Here is a 27644-nt window from a genome sequence, read left to right as displayed (position 1 = left end):
TACTCATATCAAAATGCAAAATATATTTAGTAAATCTCCAAGAGTCTCCATAGTATAAGTAGTTCCAACATTGCTCAAAGTTTCCTCTGAGACTCAAGGCAAACTTTTAGCCAAAATTCCTTATGAAAATAAAAATAATCAAGTTACATACTTCCAACATACCATGGCACTATTAAATATTCCCATTCTAATAAAGGAAAATATAAGAATATCAGAATCTGGGCAAGGAGGCACATGCCTGAAATCCCAGTTCTTGGAAGGCTGAGACAGGAAGATCACAGGTTTGAGGACAGCTTAAGCAAATAGTAAAACTCATCAACCTAGCAAGACCCTGTTTCAAAATAAAAATAGAAGCAGGACTGGGGTGTATTTCAGGGGTAGAATGTCCCTGGGTTTCATCACTAGTAAAAAAACAAAAACAAAAACAAAAACAAAAACCACCAATACCAAAGAATGATCAGAATAAATAAAAACTGTAACTCAGCAAGGCAAAAATTAATCCTATATTTCATGTTTGGAGTCTCCACTGCAACTTTAATTTCACTCTCACAGATTCATGTACTTTCCTACAAGGAGCAATTCCCAGAGATTCTGACCCTGCCACACATGCCTGTCTCCCCCTTTCCTTTGAAATATGAGTGAAAAGCCTCACAGCCCAACAAGTCTTGGATTCTGCAAATCTGTAAAATCATGATCAAATGACACCAACACCTGCTGCTGGCCTAAGCAAGAGCTAGACCCATTTATAACATGGCTGCATCAGCTTCTAGAAACTTAAGTTTACTGAACATGAAAAAAAATATTCTTGGGAAACAACGTTGTAAGCGGACTTGTTGTAGCAGAATACCCTGGTGCTCTCTTCTCAAAGCGAAATATTTCCAGAGTTTATACTTTTACACCCTTGTACCTGTATAGGTGGAATCTGAACAATACCTGAGATGCCCTCAGGAATTTCCCCTGTTATACTGGTGAAAAATATCGGGCTTCTTTTTAATAGTGCAAATATCTTCAGCAATTACATCTTCCTTGACCCCAGCTTTACATGTGATTCTCCTATGGCCAGACTGCAAATTTTAAAAACATATTTATGTTCTTTTTTTTTTTTGCTTCTGATTCTTGGTGTAAATCCTGATAAAAGCAGTCAACCATATCCACGCCACGACCTGAATGCTATGCTGCCTTGAAATTTTCTCTGCTGGATAAACTAGACCATCACATTTAAATTAAACCTCTCACAAAGTCTTAAAGGCAAAAAGTAAACAAATTTATTGCCAGAATATAACACACATGACCTCTAGTCCAATTCCCAATGTAGTACTCATTGCCATGTGAAATCTGATGAGCACAGCCTTTAATGTCTGCATTCCTATAAGTATTCTGGTGTTATGAGCTCAGACCAGAATTACCCATTAAGCCCTGCTTACAACACTCTAAGTTTCCTCTAGCCTGCTTCTCCAAACATTTCTAGACTCCTCCTGCAAACCAATTCCAAATGCTTCTGAACCATATCGTCAGGTACAGTTACAGCTATGATCCTGCTTCTCAGTACCAGTTCACTGTGTCAATCAGGTTTTCATTTGGTGTGACAATATGCCTCACATACACAATTTAAACCAGGAAAGATTTATTTTGGCTATTCTTTCAGGGTTTTCATTCTATGGTATCTTGGCTTCAATGCTATTGCTCTGGGGTGAGGCAGAGCACTGTGGCAGTATGCACGTAGCAAAGCAGACTTGCTCACCTGATGGAGACCAGTAAGCAGAGGGAAACGGAATGAAAAGAACTGGGAACCTAACTCCTCCAACTAGCCCCGACTTTAAAGTTGCCATCACCTCTGAATAGCTTCACTGCCTAGGAATCATGCCTTTAGTACATAAGCCTTTAAGAGACATTCCTGATCTAAACTATAACATGTGCATATACACATGTATACATGTGTACCATGCATATATACACATGTTTATATGTATAAATGTTGCATATACATATATTTTTGTTATTTTTATGTTTTTACTGGCACATTGTAATTATACATCATCGTGAGATTCAAAATGAAACATAAATACAGCTATACATCACTTAGTGTATTTCCCTCCACATACATATATATTTAGATATATGCACATAGAAAAACTAACAGAAATATATGGAGTGTTCCCTATGTGTAAAATACTATGATTTGTACAATAAAAAATTGTATTCTGGGTGAATTCCTCCTCTAAAGGGAGGGTTTCTTTTAAAGCATGTGCTTAAGATGAATAGAATAAAAAATATTAATCTCTTCTTCCTAGTAGCCAGAGGCTTACACAAAATAAAACAGTTGGGTTCATACTTTTAACTCACTTCACAAATCTCATATAGACAACCTCCTGGAGGTGACAGTCACCCTCTGATTACAGTTGGTTCCATTTCATGTGCATGGGATAGCAAAATGATTTGAAAAGTAGCCTGAGGTGTCAGCCATAATAGGCATGACCTACCAGGGAAAGAGAATACCAGTAATGCGTACATATCAGTTCTGCCAATTTTCCCCTCCAGGGACAGATCCTACTGATCCATTTTGAATGAAGGTATGATCTGAAGAGTTCTTGCATCTGTTCTTTTACTGAGGACTTAAGAAACAGACAAAATATTTTGGTACTAGAACATGAAGACATGTAAAAATCGCAGGATTTGAAGTTAGACATTTAATGCATCATTTTCTAGCCATAAGAAATTTTGGCAAGTTGCTTGGCACATGAACCTCAATGTTCCCTTCCTTTATAAAATGGTTATGAGGTTTAAATGAGGTAGCAGATGTAAATAATCTGTCATATAGTTACTACTCCTTAAGTGGTAGTTTTCATAACATCTCTTTGGCTGATCTTTTTGATGAAAAAAAACTGTACTGGAGGACATTATGATAAGTGATATCAGTCAGTCATAAAAACTAAGAAATCGGATGCTTTCCCTAATATGTGAAAGCTAAGGAGAAATGGGTAATAGGAGGAACTGTAGGTGAAGGAGATTCTATAGATGAGCAAATAAGGTGACCAAACTAAGGGAATGGGAGGGGGGGAAGAGAGAAATTCTCTGAAGCACATGATGTACTTTAACAAACATATCAAAGTCAATCACTAAGCTAAGCATGAGAAGGAGGGAGGGGAAGGGAAGGGGGTGGAAATTGGATAAGGGCTAATTGGGTGATATGTGCATGTATGTCTCCACCATCTTTTATCCCATTAAGATGTATAACTACAATGCACCAATAAAAAATAAAAATAATAAAAAATCTGTAACTCCATGTGAAATCTGACAGATTTATGCTTGATGTAGAAGGCCAAGCTTATTTTTAGTTGAATACAAAAAAGAGTCTTATTTCTTTCTTCTTTTATAAATCAGAGACAAAGACAGAGGTTTATTTAGGAAAGTAGAGGATACAGGTTCAAGGAAGAATGCATGCATTCTACTTATTTCTATTATCAGCAAAATAACAAGCATTATGTAAACAATAACTTAATCTCCAATGACTTTTTTAAGATTGTCAATTAGCTAAGAAATACATAATCTGTAGGTATATTACCTTATATTCATGATTTATTAAACTCAAGTTATTATGCATTTATTTTACAGCAAAATAGAAACCAATTAGAAATGATGGATTTTAATTTTATAAATCATCTACTTTGGGATTGTATTTTAGGGAACTGCTATGACTCTGAGTTATTGCTAATCTATTTTTTCTCATTATTCATTTATTTATTTATTTATTGGTTGGTTGTAACCTTTTTAATCTTATCTTTTATGGTGATTTCTTAGAGCACACTGGAAAGGACTCTCATGGATTCCTAGAAAAGAGCTAACACCTTTTTAGGTATCTCAGTGGCCATCCTGACTAGGCTTTTACAGGCTAACAGATGGATGTCTTAGATAGGTAGACACATTTGCACATAAGGTTTAAGTAGTAAGGAAAAAAGAGGTGTCATATTTGATGCTGATGAATTCTGGTAATGAGATTCTTGTCGGAGAAGGATTATGGGCATAGCCCCTTTTGGCAGCTTTCCACAGAGTGAAGAGAAATAGAAGCAATATGCTTACAGATGTTGATGTGCCTGTTGCCTTGGCAACATCAGTCCCTGTCTTTGTGGCTGCATCCATGAACACAGCATCTGGCTCCAGCCCCATCTGTTCTGCTGACTGCAGCATCTGCCTCCACCGTTTCTTCTGTGCATCTAGCTTGGGCTCCTTGTCCTCTGCCCTACCTGTGCTATCACTCTCTGATTGCAGCATCTGCCACTATTTGTTCTTGCTTTGTGTGCACAACGTCAGGTGCTGTCAAGTGTCAGCTAAGTTTAGCGGCTAGTGCACATAAATACTCTTTTACCTGTGAAAAGCTGTTTCACTGAAGATGTTTTCCTTAGTCAGACTTTCTGTTCCAGTTATTTGAATAATTTCTTTAGCAACTTCAAATTTGCCGTTGTAGCATGCTCTAGATTTGAAGAAAATATTTTGTTAGGAAGGTACATATGGCACACTTGTAAGACCTATGCGGCTCTACATAATACTCACAGATGCAAAGGAGTGTCTCCATAGATATTAACAACATGAGACTGAACTTCCAAATCACTTTGGAGCAGGTACTTCACTATGTCATGATGTCCAAAGCGAGAACAGAAATGAAGTGGGACATGATCTTCATTATCCTGCGCATTCACTGTTGTCAGCCAGAAAGAAAAAAAAGTATGTTACCTGGAATGCACTGTTTCTCAACCTTAATGTGTATAGTGCCATGGACTTTTTCTAGGTGCATGAGAGACTCCTGGAAATTGCCAATTAATGGTAATAATAAGGGGGAATTAAGTGCAACCAATTTAAAAAGTTATGGTCCTATTCTATTGCCTATTACTACCTTAAATGGGCTTTCTTCTAGCTATCATAAATTCTGTGGGATGCATCTAATCAAATCTACCTTGCACAATGGATTGTTTTAGGAAACTAATAAGAATAACTAAAATGCACTTGAGGCTGATTTCCATAATATCCTTTTTCAAGTTCTTAATTTTCCTTCAAAGGATGTTAAAAATTTCAGTTCCTCACCAGAGCAGCAAAGCCAGAGATTTTGGCAAAGCAAATTATGGTTAAATAATCTGGAAATATGGAAATCTGTATGTTTACAACACTATTTAGGGAGTCCTGATATATAACTTTAAGTGAGAATTACTATTGCTATATAATAGAAAACAGGGCTTACTATATATATATATATATATATATATATATATATATATATACACACACATATATGTATATGTATATGTATATGTATATGTATATGTATATGTATATGATGTATATGTATATGTATATATGCATATATATATGAAACAAGGCATAATATATACACATACATACATATATATAATCTATACACATATATACATATATAATCTATACACATACATATGCATATATATGCCTTTTAGTGGATTCAGACACTATTAATCACATTATCCCGAACAGGTTATTTAAATTCAATTGCTCAGTCTGTAGTCGGCATTCTTTACTTTGGATCATCTAGTTCCATAACTTCCAATGATACCTGGGGAATTCCTTAGACTGTAAGTACTAATGAGAAGCCAAGATCATGTCCTATCAAGAAGCTGAAAAATAGTGCTTTACAAGTCTTTTTTGCATTTACAGCAAAAGTTAGTGGAGGAAGACCATTTAGAGGCTTGTTATTCTGTGGTAACTCTTAATAGTAACCCTTTCATTGTCAACAGTGCCCAGATTTAGAGAATTATTATTAGTTTCTCCATTTAACATGCTATATTGGGCTGTGAACTTGGAGCCAATCACACCACACACACACACACACACACACACACACACACACACACACACACACACAAAATAAAGCCTGATTTATACTGGCAATGTGATAGTAATAAAAATAGCTCCATTTAATTTCCAGTGGTAGCAATTTCAGCCATAGATCCAGTGTCTTACCTTACTGGTTTCAGAGGCACAAGGCTGATGTGTGTCTAGCAGGGATGGTGTTATGTGTTCACAGACTGGTTTGTGGCACAACTCTCTATACTTCTCACTGTGAGTATTCTAAGCCTGGCTTTCTATTCTATTCTGAGGAAGAATCTGTACGTTACTTGATATTCTTTAATAAATTCCTCTTCTGCTTAAATTACTAAGAATTAGCTTCTGATGGTTGAAAAAACTTGATTGATATTTTCTCATTTCTCAATAAGTATCAAATAATCCCAATGCAGTGACCACTATGCTAGCTGTTAGAGGAGCTAATGTCTTATCATTGATGATGTATATAATACATCAGTGGTGCAGGAAGGCTGACAGTATTAAAGGACTTCATGATTGTAAAGCATCTAGTATGGTCTCTGTCACAGAGTAAACATTTAATAAATATTACCTATTTACTAATTTCTCTCTTAGAAATTTTCTGCATGCTAAGATAAACTATAAATGCATAAAAGTTTTATCCCCAAATAAATTATCATCCAATTGAATAGCCAAGAATTACAGAACTGGAATAATAATAGTTGAACACCAAACTTCCAAATTCTGTAACTGGATTTTTACTCTTTTTTTTTTTCAGTATTGGGGATTAAACCCAGGGGTATTCTACCTCTGAGCTACATCCCCAGCCCTATTTTTCTTCAGTATTTTGAAACGGGGTCTATCTAAGTTGAGGAGGGCCTCACTAATTAGATGAGGCTGGCTGCAAAACTGTGATCCTCCTGTCTTAGCCTCCCAAGTACTGGGATTACAAGTATGTGCCACCATGCCTGGCTAAAACTCAATATTTTAAAAATAAAAGACTTGCATTAACTGTTCTATAGCCATTTATTTTATTTTTTTTTACTTCATTAAACCAAAAGTATTGAAAGAAAATAAAGTGTTTTCTTTTTAATTTTGGAAAATAAGAAAAAGCAAGAAAACTTAATAGTAACTGTGTGTGTGTGTGTGTGTGTGTGTGTGTGTGTGTGTGTGTGTTACTGAGGATGGAATTCAGGGGACTTCTACCTCTGGAATACACTCCCAGTCCTATTTTATATTTTACTAGGAAACAGGGTCTCATTAAATTGCTGAGAGCCTCACTTAGCTGCTGAGGCTGGCTTTGAACCTGTGCGATCCTCCTGTCTCAGCCTCCCAAGTACTGGGGTTACAAGCATGTGCCACCACGTCCGGCTTAATAGTAACTTTAAAACTCTACATGTAGTTTATTTCTACTCTTAGTACAATCACCACATAACAGTTAATGAATGGAGATGCAGGTCTTGTAGCTGCTCTTTTTGTTGACAACCTTTCTGATTCTCTTGGCCTTTAAGATCTTAAGCCAAAGGGATTTCTTTAACAAAGTCCCTGATCTCCTCTCTAAGCTATTCCTGAAAAATAAATCTTTGAAGAATTTTATTAATGAGTAGCTCAGAAGACACCTTTCCTTCAGACTAATGTCCTTGGTTCTTTTGATTGTCTTCCTTTTAATGATACCTTCTTTTGTTCACATTCTGTTTGAATCCAGGCAAGTCAATGGCATGAATCAATGTTGAGAACAGTCTGGAGTCCAGGGCACTTGAAGGGCCATGTAAGAGTTCTTAAGGTCCAGGAGGCAAATTGTAAAGCAGAATGCATCGCAATCTTTCCTTAATTTATAATTTACCTTTGCTTATCCCAGCTCCACCCAATATTCTTCTGCTCCTATTGAATCAATAAAGCTTCAAAATAGGTCATCTACTTAGTGAATTACTCTCAGTGGCCTAGAAGTTCTTTCTACCAAAGAAGATGTAAATAACAACCGAAGAAACAAGCTAGAAGAAATATGGGATCAGATAGAGTTTATGTGAATACAATTGTGGTTTTGCTTTAGGCTTTGTGATCTACTTATAATCTTAGGAAAAGTAAACATATGAATGATATTCTATTTGCTCTCTATTAATATCTTACTGAGAGTTTTAGATAAAGAAGGCTTTCAAACAAAGGAATACATACCTTTATTAGGAAAATATTTACCACCTGTTCTCCATTTTGAAAAAAGTGGGTGTTCAGTAATGTTTTTTGAAAAAAAGACTATTTGAATGGATGAATGGATGAAAATTGCTTCCTTATTTCTGATTATTGATCTTAACATAAAAATTTTCAGATGAACTCAGCAATGCCTGCAAATCCTAGAGGCTCTTTAAAATAAATTCCAAATGTGTTCTTAAATAAGCTTTTAATAACAAATCTCTGAAATATCTTCCACAAGAAATACTTAAAAAATAAAATACTCCTTTTATTGAGTATGTTCTAAGAATGTTTTGTGGATTATTGTAGTAGCTGGCTCCATGCTAAGGAAGGATTGCTTTATTTAAAGGAACTATGGCATTTAACATTGAGATAAAAATAATATATTCTGAGTTCTCTGTATATTCTAGATATTAGTCCTCTATCAGAGGATTGATGAAAATCTTCTCCCATTCTAGTGGCTCATAGTTGAGATTCTTGATAGCTCTTCAGTTTCATGCAATCCCACTTGTTGATACTCCTTTTAGTTTCTTGTGCCTTTTGGGTTTTGTTGAGAAAGTTTTTATCTGTGCCTATGTGTTGAACTGTTGGACCTATGCCCTCTTCAAGGAGCCTCAAGGTCTCTGGTCTAATTTCAAGTCTTTAATCCATCTTGAATTGACTCTTGTGCAGTGAGAAAGTGAGGTTTATTTCCATTTTTCTGCATATGGTTATCCAGTTTTGCCAAAACCATTTGTTAAACAGGCTATCTTTTATCAGTGTATGTTTTTGGCCCCTTTGTCAAAAATTAATTGGCTTTAAGTGTTTGGATTTGTTTCTGAGTTTTCTATTCAGCTCCATTGGTCTGTGTATCTATTTTCGTGCCAGTGCCATGCTATTTTTATTACTATGGGTTTGAAATATAGTTTAAAGTAAGGTATTATAATTCCTCCTGCATGGTTTTACAGATAACCCAATCAAAAATTGGGCAAATGAACTAAATAGACAATTCTTGAAGGAAGAAATTCAAATGGCAAATAAATACATAAAAAGACTCAACATCATTAGCAATCAGAGAGATGCAAATCAAAACTACCCTGAGATTTCATCTTACTCCAATTAGAATGACAATCATTCAGAATGCAAACAACAACAAATGCTGGTGAGGATGTGAAGAAGTGGGAACTCTAAAACATTGTTGGTGGGATTGCAAATTAGTGCAACCATTTTGGAAAACAATAGGGAGGATCCTCAGAAGAATGGGAACAAATTTACCATTTGATCCAGCAATACCACTTCTGGGTATCTACCCAAAAGAAAGGAAACCAAACTACCAAACTAATGCATGTGTACCCATGTTCATAGCTGCACAATTCAAAAGTGCCAAACTATGGAACCAGCCAAGATATCCATCAGTAGATGAATGGATTACAAAACTATGAACATGTACACAAAGAAAAGCACAATTACATCATTTACAGAGAAATGGATTAAACTGGAGGACATTATGTTAAGTGAGATTAGTCAGTCACAAAAAAATAAGAAATTGAATGTTCTTCCTAATATGTGAAAGCTAGGGAGAAAATGGGTCAAAGGAGGAACTCTAGAGGAAGAAGGAAATTCTATAAATGAGCAAATAAGGTGACCTAATTGAGGAGATGAGTGGTAGAAAGAGGTAAATTCTCTAATGTACATGATATTTTTAACAAACATATCAGTGTTAATCACTAAGCCAAACATGAGAAGGAGGGAGGGGGAGGGAATGGGGTGGAAACTGGGTAAGGGCTTAATTGGGTGGTGTGTACATGTATGTCTCCACCATGTTGCATCCCATTAAGATGTATGAATACAATTTACCAATAAAAAATTTTTAAAAATAACTTCTGAATTTAATTTTTTCTATTTTCAACCTTAACAAAATGATAACTTTTAAGGACTGTATCATAATTTTTTCTTAAGAAATTCTGCAATATTTTGGCCTTAAAGATCTCATTCAGTAGGTATGACATGTCTCTTTTTCTCATTGACCCCAAGAGGTATAAAGAAGCAGACCAGACACTTAAAACATACCTTACTGAATAGGTCAGCCTTTAAACATACTGAACTGAAGAGTCTGCTTTCAGAATTACATTTGGTCAATTTTGTAACCTGAATCTATTCTCATTTGTGACATTCTGTTACCATGGAAACACACTGTAAATACCAGATTTCAAATTATATTCTTTTTGGGGTCATTCATTTAATCTTCCTCTCACGTGCATTTACCAGAGGAAAGTCCATATTTAAAATAAATCATCTTGAGGCTTAGCTACATTTTAGAATAAGTAAACTAACTTATAATAAGTTCTACAGTGTCCATCAGACAAGTAGATTGTACGGTTTACATTTTACAATTGGTTGAAGTGTAAAGGGGACTTAAATATCAACTGTGCACTAGAAGGAAATAAAAGTACTTAGAAGTCTGAGTCATGCTGTGTCTTGATTTTTTTAAATGATTGAGTAGGAGGCATGTAGCACTTGTATAAGACAGAAAGAAAATATTAAAAATTGTATTGTATGATGCTGGTATGTAAGAGGAGTATGGATGTACTACGCATTTCAAAGCTTTTTGCAGAATAGTCTTTTGATCCTGAAGACATGCTGATCATAAATGACACTCGTTTTGACACTACTGAGCTTTGGAGTTGTGCAGAAGAATAAAAAGCTGAGGCTGGCATAGGTAATGAAAGAAAAAAGTGATGCAGTTCTTGACCTCTTGGAAGAGCAAAGCAGCTTCAAAAACACAATTATGTGTTCAGTGGTTCACACAAGTGTACCTCTGTCTATTCCAAACTAACCGAAAGAAAGAGACTGCTTAAATAAGGTCCAAAGAACGGCATTCCTTGTGTCTCAACAACATGCATTGTTTAAAATAATGCTATAGAGGAGATACGTCAGTTATTGCACAATGGTTTATAGAAGACAATGCAAACTATGCTTTTCAAATTTTACAAAATAGTAACCCTGGTTTCCAGCGTGGAAGCTGAGACCTGCCATAACCTCTTGTCTCCTTAGCCTTTGTGCTTTCTTTTTGAGTATATGAAAACATCGATTAGCCTTATTAACTGAATATTAATCTGAATTTTGGGCCAAGGAACTGGCAGTTCTACAGGTTTGACAACCATGTCCTTTTGGAAATGTGCATCATTCCTGCTGCAAAGGCCAGCAGCTCTTACAGCTGGGCTTTTAATTAGGTCTCTAGGGGGTCAATGGAAGAATGTTGGATATGCCTGAGAGAATTTAGTGGCAAGATGTTACTCTCAGTGAATTTGTGTCAAAAAATAAAGTTTGTAAGAGTATTTTCAATTTTCTACTTTTAATCAACTTTTCAAAATTCACTTTATAATTTAAAAAATAAAAAGACAAGAAAAATTCTATTCTAGTAATTTAATCTGAAGTCCCTTCATATATTCTAAACCCTTTCCCCCCAAACTGATTAAACTTAAACTTTATTAAAAATTATAATAATGTTATACTGAATATTGAATTGACTAATGGGACCAATGGAACTCTTTTATATTGCTATATATTATAAGTACTTTGAAAAACTATCTGGAAATTTTCTAAAAAGATAAGCATATGAATGCCCATTAGTCCAGCAGTTTTACTTTTACTTTCATATATTTATTCGAGAGAAATAAATACATATATTCACAAAAAGTCCTAGATAATAATGCTGCTAGTAGCTATACTAGTAATAAAAGAACACTAGAAAAATTAAAATGAGATAAAAATACCATTATTGCATATTCATATAATCTTTAGAAATATAAAAGAGAAAACTATGATTCATCCAGTAATATGAATACATTTAAAAATTAATTTGTTGAGAAAAAGAAACCAGTCTCCAAATTATATAAACTTTAATAACAAACAAAACTAGTCTATTGCAATATATGAAAATATGCTAGATATTATCTTTGGTGGTTAAGGCTATTTTTACTATAATTAAGAAAGAAACAAATTGATGAAATATTGCATATTTTAATGTGGGTGATTTTTACATGGGTGTATACAAGAGTAAATATTTTTTAGGCTGTACATTTAAGATTTAAGATTTTTTTAAATTTTTCATTGGTATATTGTATTCATATATCATAATGGGATAAAAAAACTTGTGTAGACATATATGCACATATTACCCAGTTAGGCCCTACCCAATCCCACCTCATTCCTTCCTCATCCTTCCTTCCCACACTTGGTTAGTGGTTGACATCAGTATGTTTGTTTAAGTATATCCTGTGCTTTAGAGAGTTTCCTTCTTCCCCCCTCCAATCCTCTCAGTTAGGTTGCCTTATTTGCTCCTCTATAGGATTTCCTTTTTCATCTAGAGTTCCTCCTATCACCCATTTCTTCTTACCTTTCTCATATTATTGAAAGTTTCTGATTTCTTATTTTTTGTGACTGACTAACCTCACTTAGCATAATGTCCTCCAGTTCCATCCATTTCCCTGAGAATGAGGTAATTATGTATTTTTTTATGGGAGAGTAAAATTCCATTGCATGCATATCCCACAGTTTTGTAATCCATTCATCTATTGATGGGCATCTTGGCTGGTTCCATAGTTTGGCAATGGTGAATTGTGCAGCTATGAACATAGACACGCATGTATTGATTTGGTAGTTTGGTGAACAGACACTTCACAAAAGAAGAAATTCAAATGGCCAATAAATGCATAAAAATGTTGCAATCAGAGAAATGCAAATCAAAGATACCCTGAGATTCCACCTAACTCCAACTAGAATGGCAATCATTCAAAATACAAACAACAACAAATGCTGGCAAGGATGTGAAGAAGTGGAAACTCTAAAACATTGTTGGTGGGATTGCAAATTAGTGCAACCACTTTAGAAAACAGTATGGAGAATCCTCAGAAGAATGGGAACAAATTTACCATTTTATCCAGCAATACCACTTCTGGGTATCTACCCAAAAGATTTAAGAATTTTCTATATGTAAATTATACCACAATTTTAAAAACAGATCAGTGAATAACAACAAATAGGACTAACTTAAGTAAATTCCATACTTTTACTAGGTTATATAATATGTTCAGGATTGAGCTGAAATATGTAAAAAAGGATTTTATTGTAGACTTAATAAATATATCTTAAAAAGAAATTTTGATTTGTGAAACAAATCAGCAGATGACTATAGGTTTAGTCAACTTCAAGTTTGTTCTTTAATAAGAAAAGCATAAGTGTACATAAAATAAAACAGAGCAAAGGTGTCCTAAATATATACTCTTACCATCTGCTTTGTTCCCATCTTCCATCAGAAGCTTTACAATATTAAAAAATCCTTTTGCAGATGCTAGGTGGAGAGGCCTATCTCCAACTTCTCCACTTACGTTTACATCAGCGCCAAATTTCAAAAGGAGGCGGGTTACCTAAAGAAACCATTCATTGGATATTATTGCAAGGAGTCAAACAATATCATAAGGCTACAGAAATATAGAACATATATCATTAAGGTCTTTTCTCAGGTTATTTTGACCTCAAAATAATAGAGAATCCTAACTCAACTGGGTTGAATGATATGGAATTTACTCTTAGATTAACTATAAGTTGAATACTGGAGCAATTCCAGGATTGATTAATACAATAGCTGAGTGGCACTGTCAGAACTTACATTCTTTCTATCACTCTATTCTGTCTGGCTTCTCAAGCTGGCTGAATGTCTCATGGTAGAGACAGTTTCAGTGCTCCAGGCATTACAAACAAAAATCTCTAGAGAAAAGTAAGGTAATTCTCTACCTTTTGAAATAAGAGCATTTTTTTAAATTCAGGAATTTTTTTTCCTAAAACTTCCACAAACTCTAGGAGAAGGCTTAACTGTGGAAGAAAGTCATAAATCTTCAAGCAAAGAAAAATGTGTGGCATGAAGTAATAGTTGAAATGATAATTTTGCTTAAGCAACCAACACTGTCTACTAGTGATCCTGTTATAAATTCTGGGATTACAAGCATGTGCCACCATGCCCAGCCTTGTAATATTTTTTTTAAAGTTCAGTGGCAATATAATAAGACTTAGAGTTAAGGTCCAGAGTAAGAGAGGCCTAGAATTATAATTTTATTTATGTATGTACTTTTATATTAGCTTTGTTACCTTGAGAAAATTTAACTAGTCACAATCTAAGTGTCTTCATAGGTAATGTGGAAATGATAATAAGACTTATCTCATGGGTTGCTGTGAGAATCAAATGAGATAATATATTTAATGTGCTCAGCACAATGCTTGATAGTATATGTTCTGTGTGATTTTTATATTTTTACTGGTGAATTGAGATAATATTATTTACCATTTCTGTTTCAGAATTATCATGAACACTAGATAAGATATGAAGAAACTGAAAAAGAAAACCTCTACAAATTTTGGCTTTGCAACCTTCTTTTACCATGACCATTCTTTAGTAGTAACTCTTGTCAATTGCACAATGTCAGTCTCAATTATAGATAAGTAACCCTTCCTAAAAGCAGCCATAATCTTCTCCAAACAATATTTTTCAAATTCTCCTTCTAGCCAAACTTCCCTTGAGTCTTGATTTTTATCCCAGCTTTATACACAGGCCACTCTAGTCCTATTGATACTAGAGCTCTGGATCCTTTTCTGGACCTGTGAGTTATGGAGATATAGCCAGTAGCCCCATCACCTTCCCCTGTTAGCTAAGATTCACATCCTAAAGATGATATGGTGAAACACTTGCTATTTTTCTGGGTCCTTTCAAATAATGTATTGAACTACTATGAATCATTTTACATACTGGCATAGAAACTTAGTAAGTAGTTTCCCTAACCTGACATTGACTTTCCTGAGAATTTCAAAATAACCTCAGTGATTCTAAAAAGTAAGTCAGGATGTCTGTGTCATTTAAATAACAGGAATGGCCCACAGTTGACCTGTGAACCCAAAAGTCAATTCAAGATCTATAAATATTTTGACTTTTCCTATTCAGCAGCAAATAAACATGTCTTAGGTAGAGAGTACTCAAGAATATGATAGGAAAGAGGAACTCTTTTACACTGTTGATGGGAGTGCAAACTAGTTCAGCTGCTATGGAGATCAGTGTGGAGATTCCTTAGAAAGCTGGAAATGGATCCACCATATGATTTGGCTATACCACTCCTGGGTATTGTTCCAAAAGGGTTGAAATCAGAGGACTACAGTAACATATACATACCCAAGTTCATAGCAGCACAATTCTTAATAGCCAAAATATGGAACCAATCCAGGTCCCCTTCAACAGATGAATGGATTACAAAATTATGGGAAATACACACAATGGAATTCTACTCAGCTATAAAGGAGAACAAAATCATGTAATTCACAAGAAGATGGAAAGGCCTGGAGAACATTATGTTAAGTGAGATCAGCCAGGCACAGAAAGAGAAGGGATATATGTTTTCTTTAATATGCCCAAAGTAGGGACTAAGGAATACCAGAGGGACTCCATATAATGAAGGGAAATTTCAGCAAAGCTGAAAGGGAAGGGTAAGAGATAAAGAAGGCTGAGGTTGATTAATGGAGGAGCTACATCCGAATATGTGTAAAAGTATGAATGTAGCATGGTTAACCTGGAAACTCATTGTTGGGAGGGGGAAGGGAAAGTTAGGCTTGGAGGGGGCACCAAGCACAGCCTTAATGTATGGCATTTTCAATATGATGCACAAAAATAATAAAAAATAAATGATACACATTTGATGATTACAGGTTTAAGGCCAGCCCTAGCAATTTATTGATATTATGATTCAAAATAAAAGTAAATAAATTAAAAGGGCTGGAGTATAGCTCAGAGGATGAATATCTCTGGGTTTAATTCCAGTGCCAGATAAATATACAAAATGTGCTATATAAATAATGAGATAGAGGAACTGGGGGGGGGGGCAGATAAGTAGCAAAGCACTTGCTTTGCAAGTGCAGGACCCTAGGTTTGATCCCCAGTTCTAAAAAGACAAAAATTAAAAAAAATAATGAGATAGACATTTGAAAGACACTCTAGTCAAAGTAGTATCTGGGTGGGATATGGAGAAATGCTTTTCTACTCAGCAAAGTAGGGAAGCTCAAGGATTCTGGAATTTGGCCTTATTATTAGCCATGTCACTTGAACAGCTTATTTACTATTTTAATACTCAAGTTTCTTTATTACTAGGATAGGGATGATAACAGTTCTACCTCACAGAGTTATTGTGGGGATCAAATAAGTTATTAGATCTAAAGCACTCAAAAATGCCTGGCTATCAATAACTATTAGTAAAAGTGGTAGCACGATGGAGGAACATACATGTGTATTTTATCCTTTTGTTGTCTCATAGACAGATCAAGACTTAATTTAGGAAAAATCAGAAGAGTAGGGTTTAGTCTCAAGAGCCTTGCACTCATAAAAAGACATTTCCACTTATGCAAACTCCATAAATTCTGATTATGTGACTTTATAATGGACATATTTAAACTAGCTCTGGAATCGATTGTCTATTAAGCACTATTATTACATACCTAGGAAATATAGTTCTTGGTACGAAACATCTATTCTCCCACTTAAAGATAAGTAAATAAACAAATGGCAAGGAACATGGCACATTAGGCACATTTATATATTGAATATACCATTCTCCATGTCAGCATATTTTAGCAAATGACAATAGCCTTCATAAATTACTTATATGCTGCCTTTGCAAGCACAGAAAGTGAGTCCCTTATCATAAAAGGGCCATCCACATTTTAGCATAATTTTATAAGACTGTGACTATATTTTCAGGGAAAGAAAACAAATTTAGCTCTCTACCCAAAATGCATTGAGGCTCTTTATCTTTCTGCTGGGTTATGAGGTTAATCACCAAAGAAGATGACTCTACAAACAACACGCATCATATGTATCCTGTCCATATCCTGGAGGCAGAGCAGTATGGGATTTTTCCATCACTTGGGCTTTGGGGTCCTGCATTTTAAAACCTATTTTCAGTGCCTGGCTCTCCAGGGCATTCCAGTGCACTCTCAGCAGCACATTGGTGAGATGAGCCATCTTTCCTACCTCTAGGTCATGCTTCACAGCACATGCATGTCCAAACACATGCAAACTGGCAAAGAAATAAAGACACAATAGCTAGAATAGCACAGGAACATAAAATTTACTTTTCAACCTGTGCCTCTCAGACAGTACTCTAGAAAGTTGAGAATGCATAAATCTCCATAAATGAATGAGCCAGGAAAGACTAAATATGGGAGAATGAAAACGAGGTGTTCAAAGACACCCTGTTATGTTTGGCTATGCAATTACACTCATAGCTTGGTTATATTTGGTTCTTTCAAGTTTCTTGAGAATAGCTAAAGAGCAGTGTTTGAAAGTAATATATAAAAATTTTATCTACATTATGGTAAGATTAAAAATCAATGGACTTTGGAGAACACATTATCTTAAATTCTCACTTAACCATTTAGGCAAATTGCTGGATTTTATGATTTCACTGATTGAAGAGAAATAACAAGGGGTGCTCTGGCACAACAGAATGAATATGGGTTTTGGGATCAGATATAACTGGGTACCACAGACATGCTACCTGCTCTGACTGAGCTTCATAGTCAAAAACAAGTGACAGCTAATTTTAGGGGTGGGGGAAAGTTTAAAAATAATAACAACAAAGGTTTGTGTTTTCCCTGGGGGCTTCCCTTTCCTTGTCTTCTCAGCCTCTAGAAGCTTCCCCCATTCCTTAGCTTCTGGTCCCTTTCTTGTATCACTTTAGCCTCTTGGTCCATTGTCATATTTCCTCATACTTATCTTAATTTTCTTTCCCCTTTCATATTAACCCTTGCAAATCATTAGGCCTAATGAACAATCCAAAATGATATCCCCATCTTAAAATCCTTAACTAGATCACATCTGCAAAGCTCCTTTTAACTACAATTCAGAGTGCCTAGAAATTTAATAGTGAGCAAATTTTCAAGAGATATTTTTCACCTTCATTATCTCATGACAGCAGAAAAGAAGAAATGAAGTTCCTGAAAGTCCTAATTTTTCAGAGAACTGTTGGAAGAGCCTTCATGATTTGTTTATTTTGCTATCAGAGCCACCATGGTGATATATTTTGACCATTTGCTTAACAATTTTTTTTGTTGTAAGAGCATCCCTGTAAGATTACATCTTAATGTTTTATATATTTTACAGATGAAAAAATAAATATCAGAGAGATTATTAACCTACACATGGTCATAAAGCTATGCAGGGATTTTTAAAATCCAGGCTCACTGCCTCCTGTGGTTGCATGTGTATCTATGCACTCTTTCACGTGTGTGTGTGTGTGTGTGTGTGTGTGTGTGTTACTGAGGATGGAACTCAGGGGCTTTCTACCTTTGGGATATACCCCCTGACTTATTTTATTTTTTATTTGGAAATAGGGTCTCAGTTTCTGAAAGCCTCACAAAGTTGCTAAGGCTGGCTTTGAACCTGTTATCCTCTTATGTCAGCCTACCAAGTACTGGGATTGCATGTGTGTGCCACCATGCCCAGCTCCCTTTGTATATTAAAATAGCGGGGTGGGGGGACAGTAACACAGCAGCCGTAATGTTTATATGGATCTACACACTCCTCAAGGATGCAAGTGATATGAATATGGATATAAATAAATTTTAAAAGTCTTAAATATCATTTCTTGAAGGCAGAACTGAACATAAACCTGGCATACATTTTTAAATAAAAGCATATATTATTTTATTTTTATTTTATTCTATTATTGGTGCATTTTACTCTTACATCCTAATGTAGTTCATAGTTACAATGGCATACATACACAACAGAATTTGGTGATCTTTCCCCCAGTTTCCTCCCCATTTCCTCTCTTCCCCATACAGGGCACTTAGATTGACATTGGTATTCTTACATATGTACTAAAGTTAATGAAAGTGATTCCTTCGTTGAATCTTCCTCTCCATTCCCTTCCCCTAGACGATCTCTCTGGATCCACTGGAGTTTCTCCTCCATTATCTGAAGTCGCTCTGGTATCCTACTTACTCCCTACCAAAGAAGAAATTAAATTCTTGCAGTCCCCTGGTCTTAGAACTCCCATTAGACTTACCTGTTCATGCCCATAGTAGGCTGCAATGTGCAGTGGAGTGAAAAAAAACGCATCTTGAACATTGACATTAGCTCCATGTTGCAATAACACATCAGCCGCCTGGACAAGACAGGGATCCTGGTTAGGAAGCTCTTTGAGGGTGGGGCATATATACTTTCAAAAGTTAGCATACTATCAAATGCCCTGCATGAGCTGCTCAAGTGTCCTATCATGATATTCAACTTTCTTCTATCTTTCTTCCCACAAACTTCCCAAGTTTTGCTTTTGACTAGAAAACAGAAATTAGACACTTCATAAAGCATTTAAATTCCCCTCAACTTGATGGCATCCTTTTATTTTATTTTTGTGGTACTGGGAATGGAGCCCAGGGGCATTCTACCTCTGAGCTACACTTCCAACCCTATTTTGTATTCTTTATTTTGAAACAGAGTCTCACTAAGTAACTAAGACTGGCTGAGAACTTTCATTCCTCCAGAGTGTCTCAGCCTCCTAAGTACTGGAATTACAAGTGTGTGCCACCACACCTGGCTTGATGGTATCCTTTTAAACATATTTTTACATTACTCTCAAATGGATAGTCAAACTGGATCCAGCTTTCTACTTTAATGTTGTTCTTCACATTATTTCCTCAGACAGAAATTCTCTTCTGTCCAATTAACAGATGCTTAAATCCCTGTTACAATACCTAAATAGGTAAATAAATGGATGATTAAATGAATGAGCATGTATGAAGCAAAATATTTTACATACTTTTTTCAATAACATTAATCAGAAGGATAGTTTTAGAGTTGATTTTAATTGTCATACAAAATTCATAATGAATTAAATTAACTTGAAACATCTGAAATGTTTGGATCCAAAAAATATAGGCAGGTACATATGCAACTATAATTCTCAGAACAATGCTTTTGCTTATATTTCGATGTTGTTGAGTAGTGGTCAGTACATTATATAATGTGCAAAGTTAGTTGTTTCCTAACCAAAAAATGAAACCACAACTAACATTTATTAAGAGAATATTATATACCAGGCACTAAAGTAAGCACATCTATGGTCCATTGTACTTAAGAGTCTAACTTTGTTTCATACCAAAACACAGAAAGACAGACACTAATCTCCAGTTTTAAAGGTGAAGAGCTGGGCTTGATGGTTTATATTTTAATCCCAACATTTGAGAGGCTGAAACAGGAGGATCACAGGTTCAAGGATAGTCTCAATAAGTAGTGAGATCTAGTGAGATCCTGTTTCAAAATCAAAGTAAAAAATTAGGGCTGGAGATATAGCTCAGAGGTTGAATGTCCCTAGGTTCAATTCTCAGTACCACACATACAAATAATAATAATAATAATAATAAAAATAATAATCACAATGAAAGAGACTGACTCTCAGAAAGGCCAGAACATATTTGACATTAATCAGCTAGTGAGAGGGAGAACTGGAATTTAAGTCCAAGTCTGTTTGACTTCAGCATTTGTTTCATGAGGACACTCCTGCAAACATGATTTAGTTAATGCTAACCTTTAAGTAAATGAACCAACTGACTTAATTCCAGAGAGGAGAAAGCCATCTGTCTGTAGAGGCTCTGTAGATTCAGCTTGGAAATGACTGCCAAAGCCATTAGATCAAGTATCTGGTATCTGAGGTTTCAGATGCCTGGGAATTCAGTCTCAGGAACCTTAACAGGAGGCCACTAATGATCAGGGTAGATGAAGCTTTTTACAATTTCTCTTATTTTAAATATAGCATAATAGAGACAGCATGAATTTTTATTGTTAAAAATGACTTTCAAATGTTCACATATAAAGCCACTTTCTTAGGCATGGCTCCATAACTTACTTTCATTCTAAAAGATAAGTACTCCTAGGCTTCAATAAATAGTCAAAAGTAAAATTTTTTCCTCTTAAGTTTGCACTTATTCAGTCACTCAGAAGGTCAAATTTTTGGCTGAACATTCATTAATTATGAAGCATTGGCCTTCTGAGAAACTGTCAAAATGTAAGTTTTAATGAAACCACACAGAGTCATTATTGAACTGTAGGCTTTTTTTAGTTTGTTTCAAAATTTAAGGAAATATTTAACCATTGAAACAATGTATTTTGAAATTATATAATTTTACTTATCTGAATAGAATACAGTTATTCATTGTTATGATTTTTAGAGTCATTATAAAAAGAATGTCTCTTAGAGCTCTTAAAGGAATATAGTATATTTGATATACAAATATGCCTGTCATGTGGGCTAAGACAAGTGCACTTATATAAAAACTTAGATTTAATACGATAGCCATTAAGTTATTTTATCATACTTCCCTTAGTCTAGAGCCTGAAAAATGTTAGTAAATCAAGATCACATTCCTTCTACTGTAGAAAGCCTCATGAAGTTAGACTGAATTCACTTTATTCACTACTAGGTAGGTATATGATAGATATCCAATAATCATTGAAATGAACTATATTTTTAATAAAAGTGGAAATTTGGGAGATAGAGCTATTGTCATAAAAGCTATAAAGGAGCTGGGTGTGATGGCGGAGGCTTGTGATCCCAATACTTGGAAGTCTGAAACAGAAGGATCACAGGTTCACTGCCAGACTCAGCTCTTAGTGAGACCCTCTGCAATTTAGTGAGACCCTGTTTCAAAATAAAAAAAAAAGTAGGCCTGGAGGTATAGTTCATAGGTAGAATGCTCATGTGCTAAAGCCCCTGTACTGGAAAAAAAAAAGTAAATAAATACAAATAATAAAAAATAAAAAATAAAAGGCATAAAGGAGTTTAACCATAAATAATAGTAACCAGTTTTATGATAGAAAATTTAAATAATTTAGTTCAACAAACATTTATTGAGCATTTATTTTAAATTCAGCAATATGCAAGTGTTTTCTTCATGGCAGGAACTATGATTAGAGTTAGAAATGCATTATCTCACTAAGATTCTTGTAGAATTTATATCATATTGTTTCAATGATTTTGAGCAAATACATAATCTTAACTTTTTTCTCAAAGAACAATAACAAAACTACTAGTAAAAACTAGAAACAAGTCTATCACAGAAAGAATATCTGGATACTTTTTCTTTCTTTCTTTCTTTCTTTTTTTTTTTTGGTCCTAGGGATGGAACCTAGGGGCCTCTACCTCTGGGCTACACTCCTGACCTATTTTATATTTTATTTGGAAACAGAGTTTCACTAAGTTGCTGAGAGCCCCACTAAGTAGCTGAGGCTGGCTTCAAACCTGTGCAATCCTCCTGTCTCAGCCTCCCAAGCACTGGGATTACAAGCATGTTCCACCAAACCTGGCTCTTAATACTTTTTAAACAATTTAGGGATATAAATTATATCATGTCTAGATTTCTATAAGCAATATAATTCTATTAATATTAAAGAATAAAGATTCAACTATGGGTTAGTAACAATACATTTTACTGACAGAAAGATAGGTAACATAAAGTGCTTTCCATTAAGTGGTTGTTTGATGAGCACAGAAAATAGATCAGAGCTCTTTAATTTGATAGTAGGGCAATCACTCTTTAAATTACCCTTTACAGATATTTCTATTTACCAGTTGATTCCTAAAAATATCCAAGTGAATCAACTTCAGTATCCAGGTTGTGATTTAAACACTCATTTATACCTTTTGTTTTCTCTTTCTAAAATGTCTTTTCTATACTTTTTCTGGCAGCTACATAGCCAATATCAAAGCCAATTCAGATTTCATATTCTCCTGTGAAAACTTCCTGCAAATGTTTCATTATATTGATCATCTCTCTGTATGTCTATACAAATACTATTCACAACATAATATTTTCATTAATTATCACTACAATCAAGCCACTATTATATAAAATTCAACTTTTTACATTCTAAGTGTTTATCAGTGAAGTACAAAAAGTTTTAACTCCAGGCAAGAAGGTTTTCACCGGAAGCACTGGAATTTGACCCTTCTAACTAAAATAGCCAGACCTCACCATTCGAATACCCAGTCTAAGCATAAATGATATAGAAGCAAAGGCTCTCACTATTTGTGCTTGATAAATGTGTTTCGTATCATATGATTTTAACTTATTTGACTTGGCCCTATTTAGCTATCCTCTTTTCTTTAAACTTAAAAAATTCATTGGACAGGATGGAAGGAAAAAAAGAATGAGCATATAAAGAGAAATTAAATGTTCCATGGAATAGAAAGTAAATGAAGGTAAATTCTAGATGAAATAAAATGGCAATCAATCTTAGCTGAAATTACCAAAATTAAATATAGTGACTTATACTACCTAGTAGACCTTAAATAAAACTCTTCAATGCAAAATTAAATTTCTCTTTACTTAAGAAATTTTTCTTTACTTACTTCATTTCCTATTACTTCTTTGGAGTTTTCAAATTCCTGCTTATACCAATGTTTTCCTTAAGATTTATAGTTTGTTTAAAGCTATGGTTTTCTCTTCTGTAGGCATGGATCTAACCTTTATTATTGAGATGAAGAGCAGAAAAATGAGTCTATACTAGGAAGATACTTATTTTCATTTAATGAAAAACCTGTGATAGCAAAGCTTTAATGAAAAACTATTTTAAGATGCCCATGCCTCATCATTTCAGAAAAGATCCCAAAAATATTAATATGAAATTGATTTTGACTTGATATTTTTACAGTGAATTCCGGTGCTAACATTTAATAATCTCTTCTAATGGCGGTCTCTTTGAACTATTGCCCTCATTCTTAACATTTACATAATCTTTGTTGAAGAGTTATCTTCACATTTTATCCACATGTCCTCACTCCCTCCTTAGTACACTGAGTTCTGGCCTCAGACCTCAACACTCTGGATAAATGTCTCTGGAAAATGGTATCACAGGCCTCCTATTTGCCCATTCTCATGGGTACTTTTTGGTCTTTAGTGAAGTCTTTTAATTTTATGTTGACTTTGGATCCATTTGGAATAAAAGATAGGCTTTATTATACCACAAGCAGGGATGATACAATTTCTAATTCTCTGACTTCCCCCAGTCCCAGTAAAGTCAATTCAGGTAACTTCCACATGTATCCATAACCAGGTGACTCTTTCTCTACAAAACAGCTTGATACAATATGCTTGATCTGACCCTCTGTTGTCTATACATCATGTGAACTGAGCAGCAGATATGCAGGAGCAACCACCTCTGAGTATCACATGACTCCTCAACTAAAGCCCGCTTGCTCTAAACCCACCAATAAGAATTCTCCCAAGAAGACACCCTGGTCCCCCACTGTTCCCATCCCCCTATCACTCCCTACTCTGTGGTTGAGCATGTATGCTTGCATCGTTCCGTATTTCCCATTGATCCTGTGAGATGTGCTGCTCTCTCTCCTTTTGGATCTATAAGTAATAATCGTTTTTTAAAATTTCATGTGTGTGATCCCCTCTGTTCCATCTGACTGACAAATCAAATCTGTTTTTTTCTCAATCAGAAAATAGCTATCTTGGTAGGAACAAAATAGAAATTGGTCAGACAAGAGTCACAAGTGGTATGCCAATGTGAACAAGTTTCCTGTGAGAGGTACTCCTGGTCAAGGGCAAGATATTAGGCACTGAGCTATCTGCCAAGGTAAAGAAATATCTCATAAAAGGAACATTGTGAACACCCATGTTAAAACCTCTGGGTTGACAGGGCGTGGTGGCGCACCCTTGTAATCCCAGCATTCCGGAGGCAGAGAGACTGGAGGGTTGCCATTCACTGAAAGCCTCAGCTACTTAGGGAGGCCCTTCGCAATTCATTGAGACCCTGTTTCAAGAAATAAAAAACACTAAAAAATAGGACTGGGGTTGTAGCTTGGAGGTAGAATGCCCCTAGGTTACATCCTCGATACCAAAAACAAACAAAAAAACCCCCAAAACTCTGGATCCTCATCACTTCAGAACTAGAGTGTATAGTCACTCTCATGTGCAGATAATGATAAAATAGGCTGAAGTACAAGTATTAACTTGGAAACTGAAAATTCATCTTAGAAATATTAAGATGGTAGAAACATTATGAAAATATATGAAAGAATGAATGATAGAGATGTCAACAAGTGGAGACCATACGAGAGGAATCCTGAAAGGAAAAACTACAACGGTAATAAAGCTTTGTCTACTTTGAGAATTTACAAAGTGAGGAATCATCACCTACCTACAGTTTTTCTTTTTGGTTAATCACTTTTTAGCTAGTTTCTTCCAATTTCTTCTGGCAGTTTACGATGTTCACACCCAACACTAAAAGATGTTTTGGCTGGTAACAGTTAATCAATATTTGAACATAATTCTCAAGTTTCCAAATGAGTAAATAAAAAATAATGTCAATTTAAATTACCCATCATTGCTTATCCATTTGTATTGAAGGCTTATATTACTTAGAAAGCATTGAAGATGGTAGCATTTGACATTTGCTTTAGAATTACTAAACCCTCCTTTTGACTAAATGCTCAATTTTCTGTAGGATGTGTGTGTGTGTGTGTGTGTGTGTGTGTGTGTGTGTGTGTGTGTGGTACTGGGGTTCCTGGAAGCCCTTCTACCTCCTGGTTACACTTACAGACCTCTTTTTTTATATTTTTATTTGGAAACAGGGTTTCTTAAGCCACCTAGGCTGGTTTCAAACCTGTGTGATCCTCCTGTCTCCACCTCCCAAGCGCAGGGATTACAAGCGTGCGCCACCATGCCCGGCTTTCTGTAGGATTTTATATTTTGAACATATGTATGTATGTATATATAAACCTATATATTAAACATATATATATTTATACATGTGTATATATAAACATATGCATGTAAAACATAATAATTATATGTATACTCCTTTACATCTATTAAATGTTAGATGAGAGCCCTTTATATCATGTAGTTACAGAAATTTTTACTTATAACATGAGCTTAATATTTTGTATTTTTTCCTGACATAGCTCCAATTAAGTAGTTGAGTACAAAAATCTATTTGAAAATAGTTTCTTCAGGCTGTCATAGAAATTAGGTCCTTTTATATGATTTTTCTCTTATTATCTCAGGCTAAAATTAAATTTGGTCTTAAAATGACTTAGATTTTTCAACATATAATATTATCAAATATATTAAAGAGAAACTTCATAATTTTAAAATTGTAGAAGTTTAGAGGTGTGTGTGTGTGTGTGTGTGTGTGTGCGTGCACACGTGAACATTTGTGTTAAACTCCACTGGTTATTGAAACTTACATCACTTCTCAGGAAGTGTTGATAAAGTGAGGGGAAAGCTGATGGATGAAGGGCAAGGAGAAATAGGAAGAGGAAGAAGCTGAAGATTCAGGTGGTTTTATTGTATAGAGGTGATAGCTAAAACCAGGAAATAATGTGATTACACTGAAGTATTAGGAGATATTTATGGTATATTTATAGTTTAAAAAGTGTGATGGAAGGGAGCGAGAAAAGGAAAGAAAAGAATTATCTAAAAAGGAAGAGACCAAAGGAAAGCCTATCAAGATAGATAGTCCACAGGAGAGATTTTTAAGAAAACTGGGGCAAATTTTTCTGAGCCTTCCAATTAATCATCTTGCTGTGCTATGTGCTTCTTTAGATATATACTTTTTTCCCTTGTCATTTCCTTATGTAAAGGCCTTATTTTAAAATCCCTGGCTGAGAACACAGGTTTTCAATGTTCACTGTTATGAACACATAATGTTCTATGCATTTCAAAAGCCACAATTTTTTTTCTCATGAGATTTATTTATATAGCTTGCTACAGGACCCACATTTTCCACTCTATTGCAATTGTTGAGAATTGAAATCGGAGTGAAAGTTTGGCTCCCTCCCGCCAGCACCCCCCCCCCAACAGCCTGAATCTCACAATAGCAGAGGAATTCAAGTCACACCTCTCAATTAGCTTTCTCACAACTTTTCTTCACCAAAGTCACCTGTTCCCTCTATTTTTTCAAAAGAAGGTCTTCTGCCAAAGCATTTTGAAAATGAGAGTGATTTGCCTCCACTTGAAAAATTACATTAAAAATGACACGCTGAAGGTGAGTTGGAGTTAACCAATAGAACATAAGAAGGAATACATAAGATACTGCCTCTTAGATAAGGACAAGTAATAAGAATCCTCTAAAACATATATCAATAATTAATGAATTCCCAGCAGCTGTAATTTAAAAACAAAGAAGAACAACATGAACAATTAAGTCTCAGGTTCAAGGGTTAGTACTGTTACAAGCACATGTATAGAATATTTGGTTCTCCCTTTTTTTGAACTCCCTTATTAATTAAATCCAGAAAACTATTTGATGAACTACAAGATACTACCTTAATTCATTTTAGGCCAACAGAGCTGGGCAATCAATTTTACCCTACAGGCCCTTTATTTAACAATAAAATTGAATGTTGGTCTGTAAAAATTTTAGAATCTGGGACACGATGAAACTGGTACATCAATAGTTATAAAAGTATTTTAACTGATTAACCCAGGTGTGTTGGCACACGCTTGTAATCCCAGCATTCAGTAGGCAGAGACCAGAGGATCTCAGTTCGTGGACAGCTCAGCTATTTAGCAAGGCCCTCTGCAACTCAGTGCGATGCTGTTTC

General features: G+C 35.0%; 1 protein-coding gene across 1 annotated transcript in view; it reads right to left on the bottom strand.

Annotated features, from left to right (window-relative positions):
- LOC308259630 (serine/threonine-protein kinase TNNI3K) overlaps nucleotides 1-27644 on the bottom strand; it is a gene marked incomplete at both ends in the record, with an annotated part of 287025 nt that overhangs the window by 190410 nt on the left and 68971 nt on the right. Inside the window, 4 exons of the mRNA XM_080690775.1 lie at nucleotides 4364-4468; nucleotides 4549-4693; nucleotides 13283-13421; nucleotides 19098-19196. Coding sequence (XP_080546901.1) covers nucleotides 4364-4468; nucleotides 4549-4693; nucleotides 13283-13421; nucleotides 19098-19196 — 488 coding nt within the window. The remainder of the gene's footprint in view (nucleotides 1-4363; nucleotides 4469-4548; nucleotides 4694-13282; nucleotides 13422-19097; nucleotides 19197-27644) is intronic.

Source organism: Muscardinus avellanarius (assembly GCF_963383645.1).
Source record: "Muscardinus avellanarius genome assembly, chromosome: 3".
In the NCBI taxonomy this organism is placed as follows: Eukaryota; Metazoa; Chordata; class Mammalia; order Rodentia; family Gliridae; genus Muscardinus; species Muscardinus avellanarius.
This window is presented reverse-complemented; position numbering and strand designations above follow the sequence as displayed.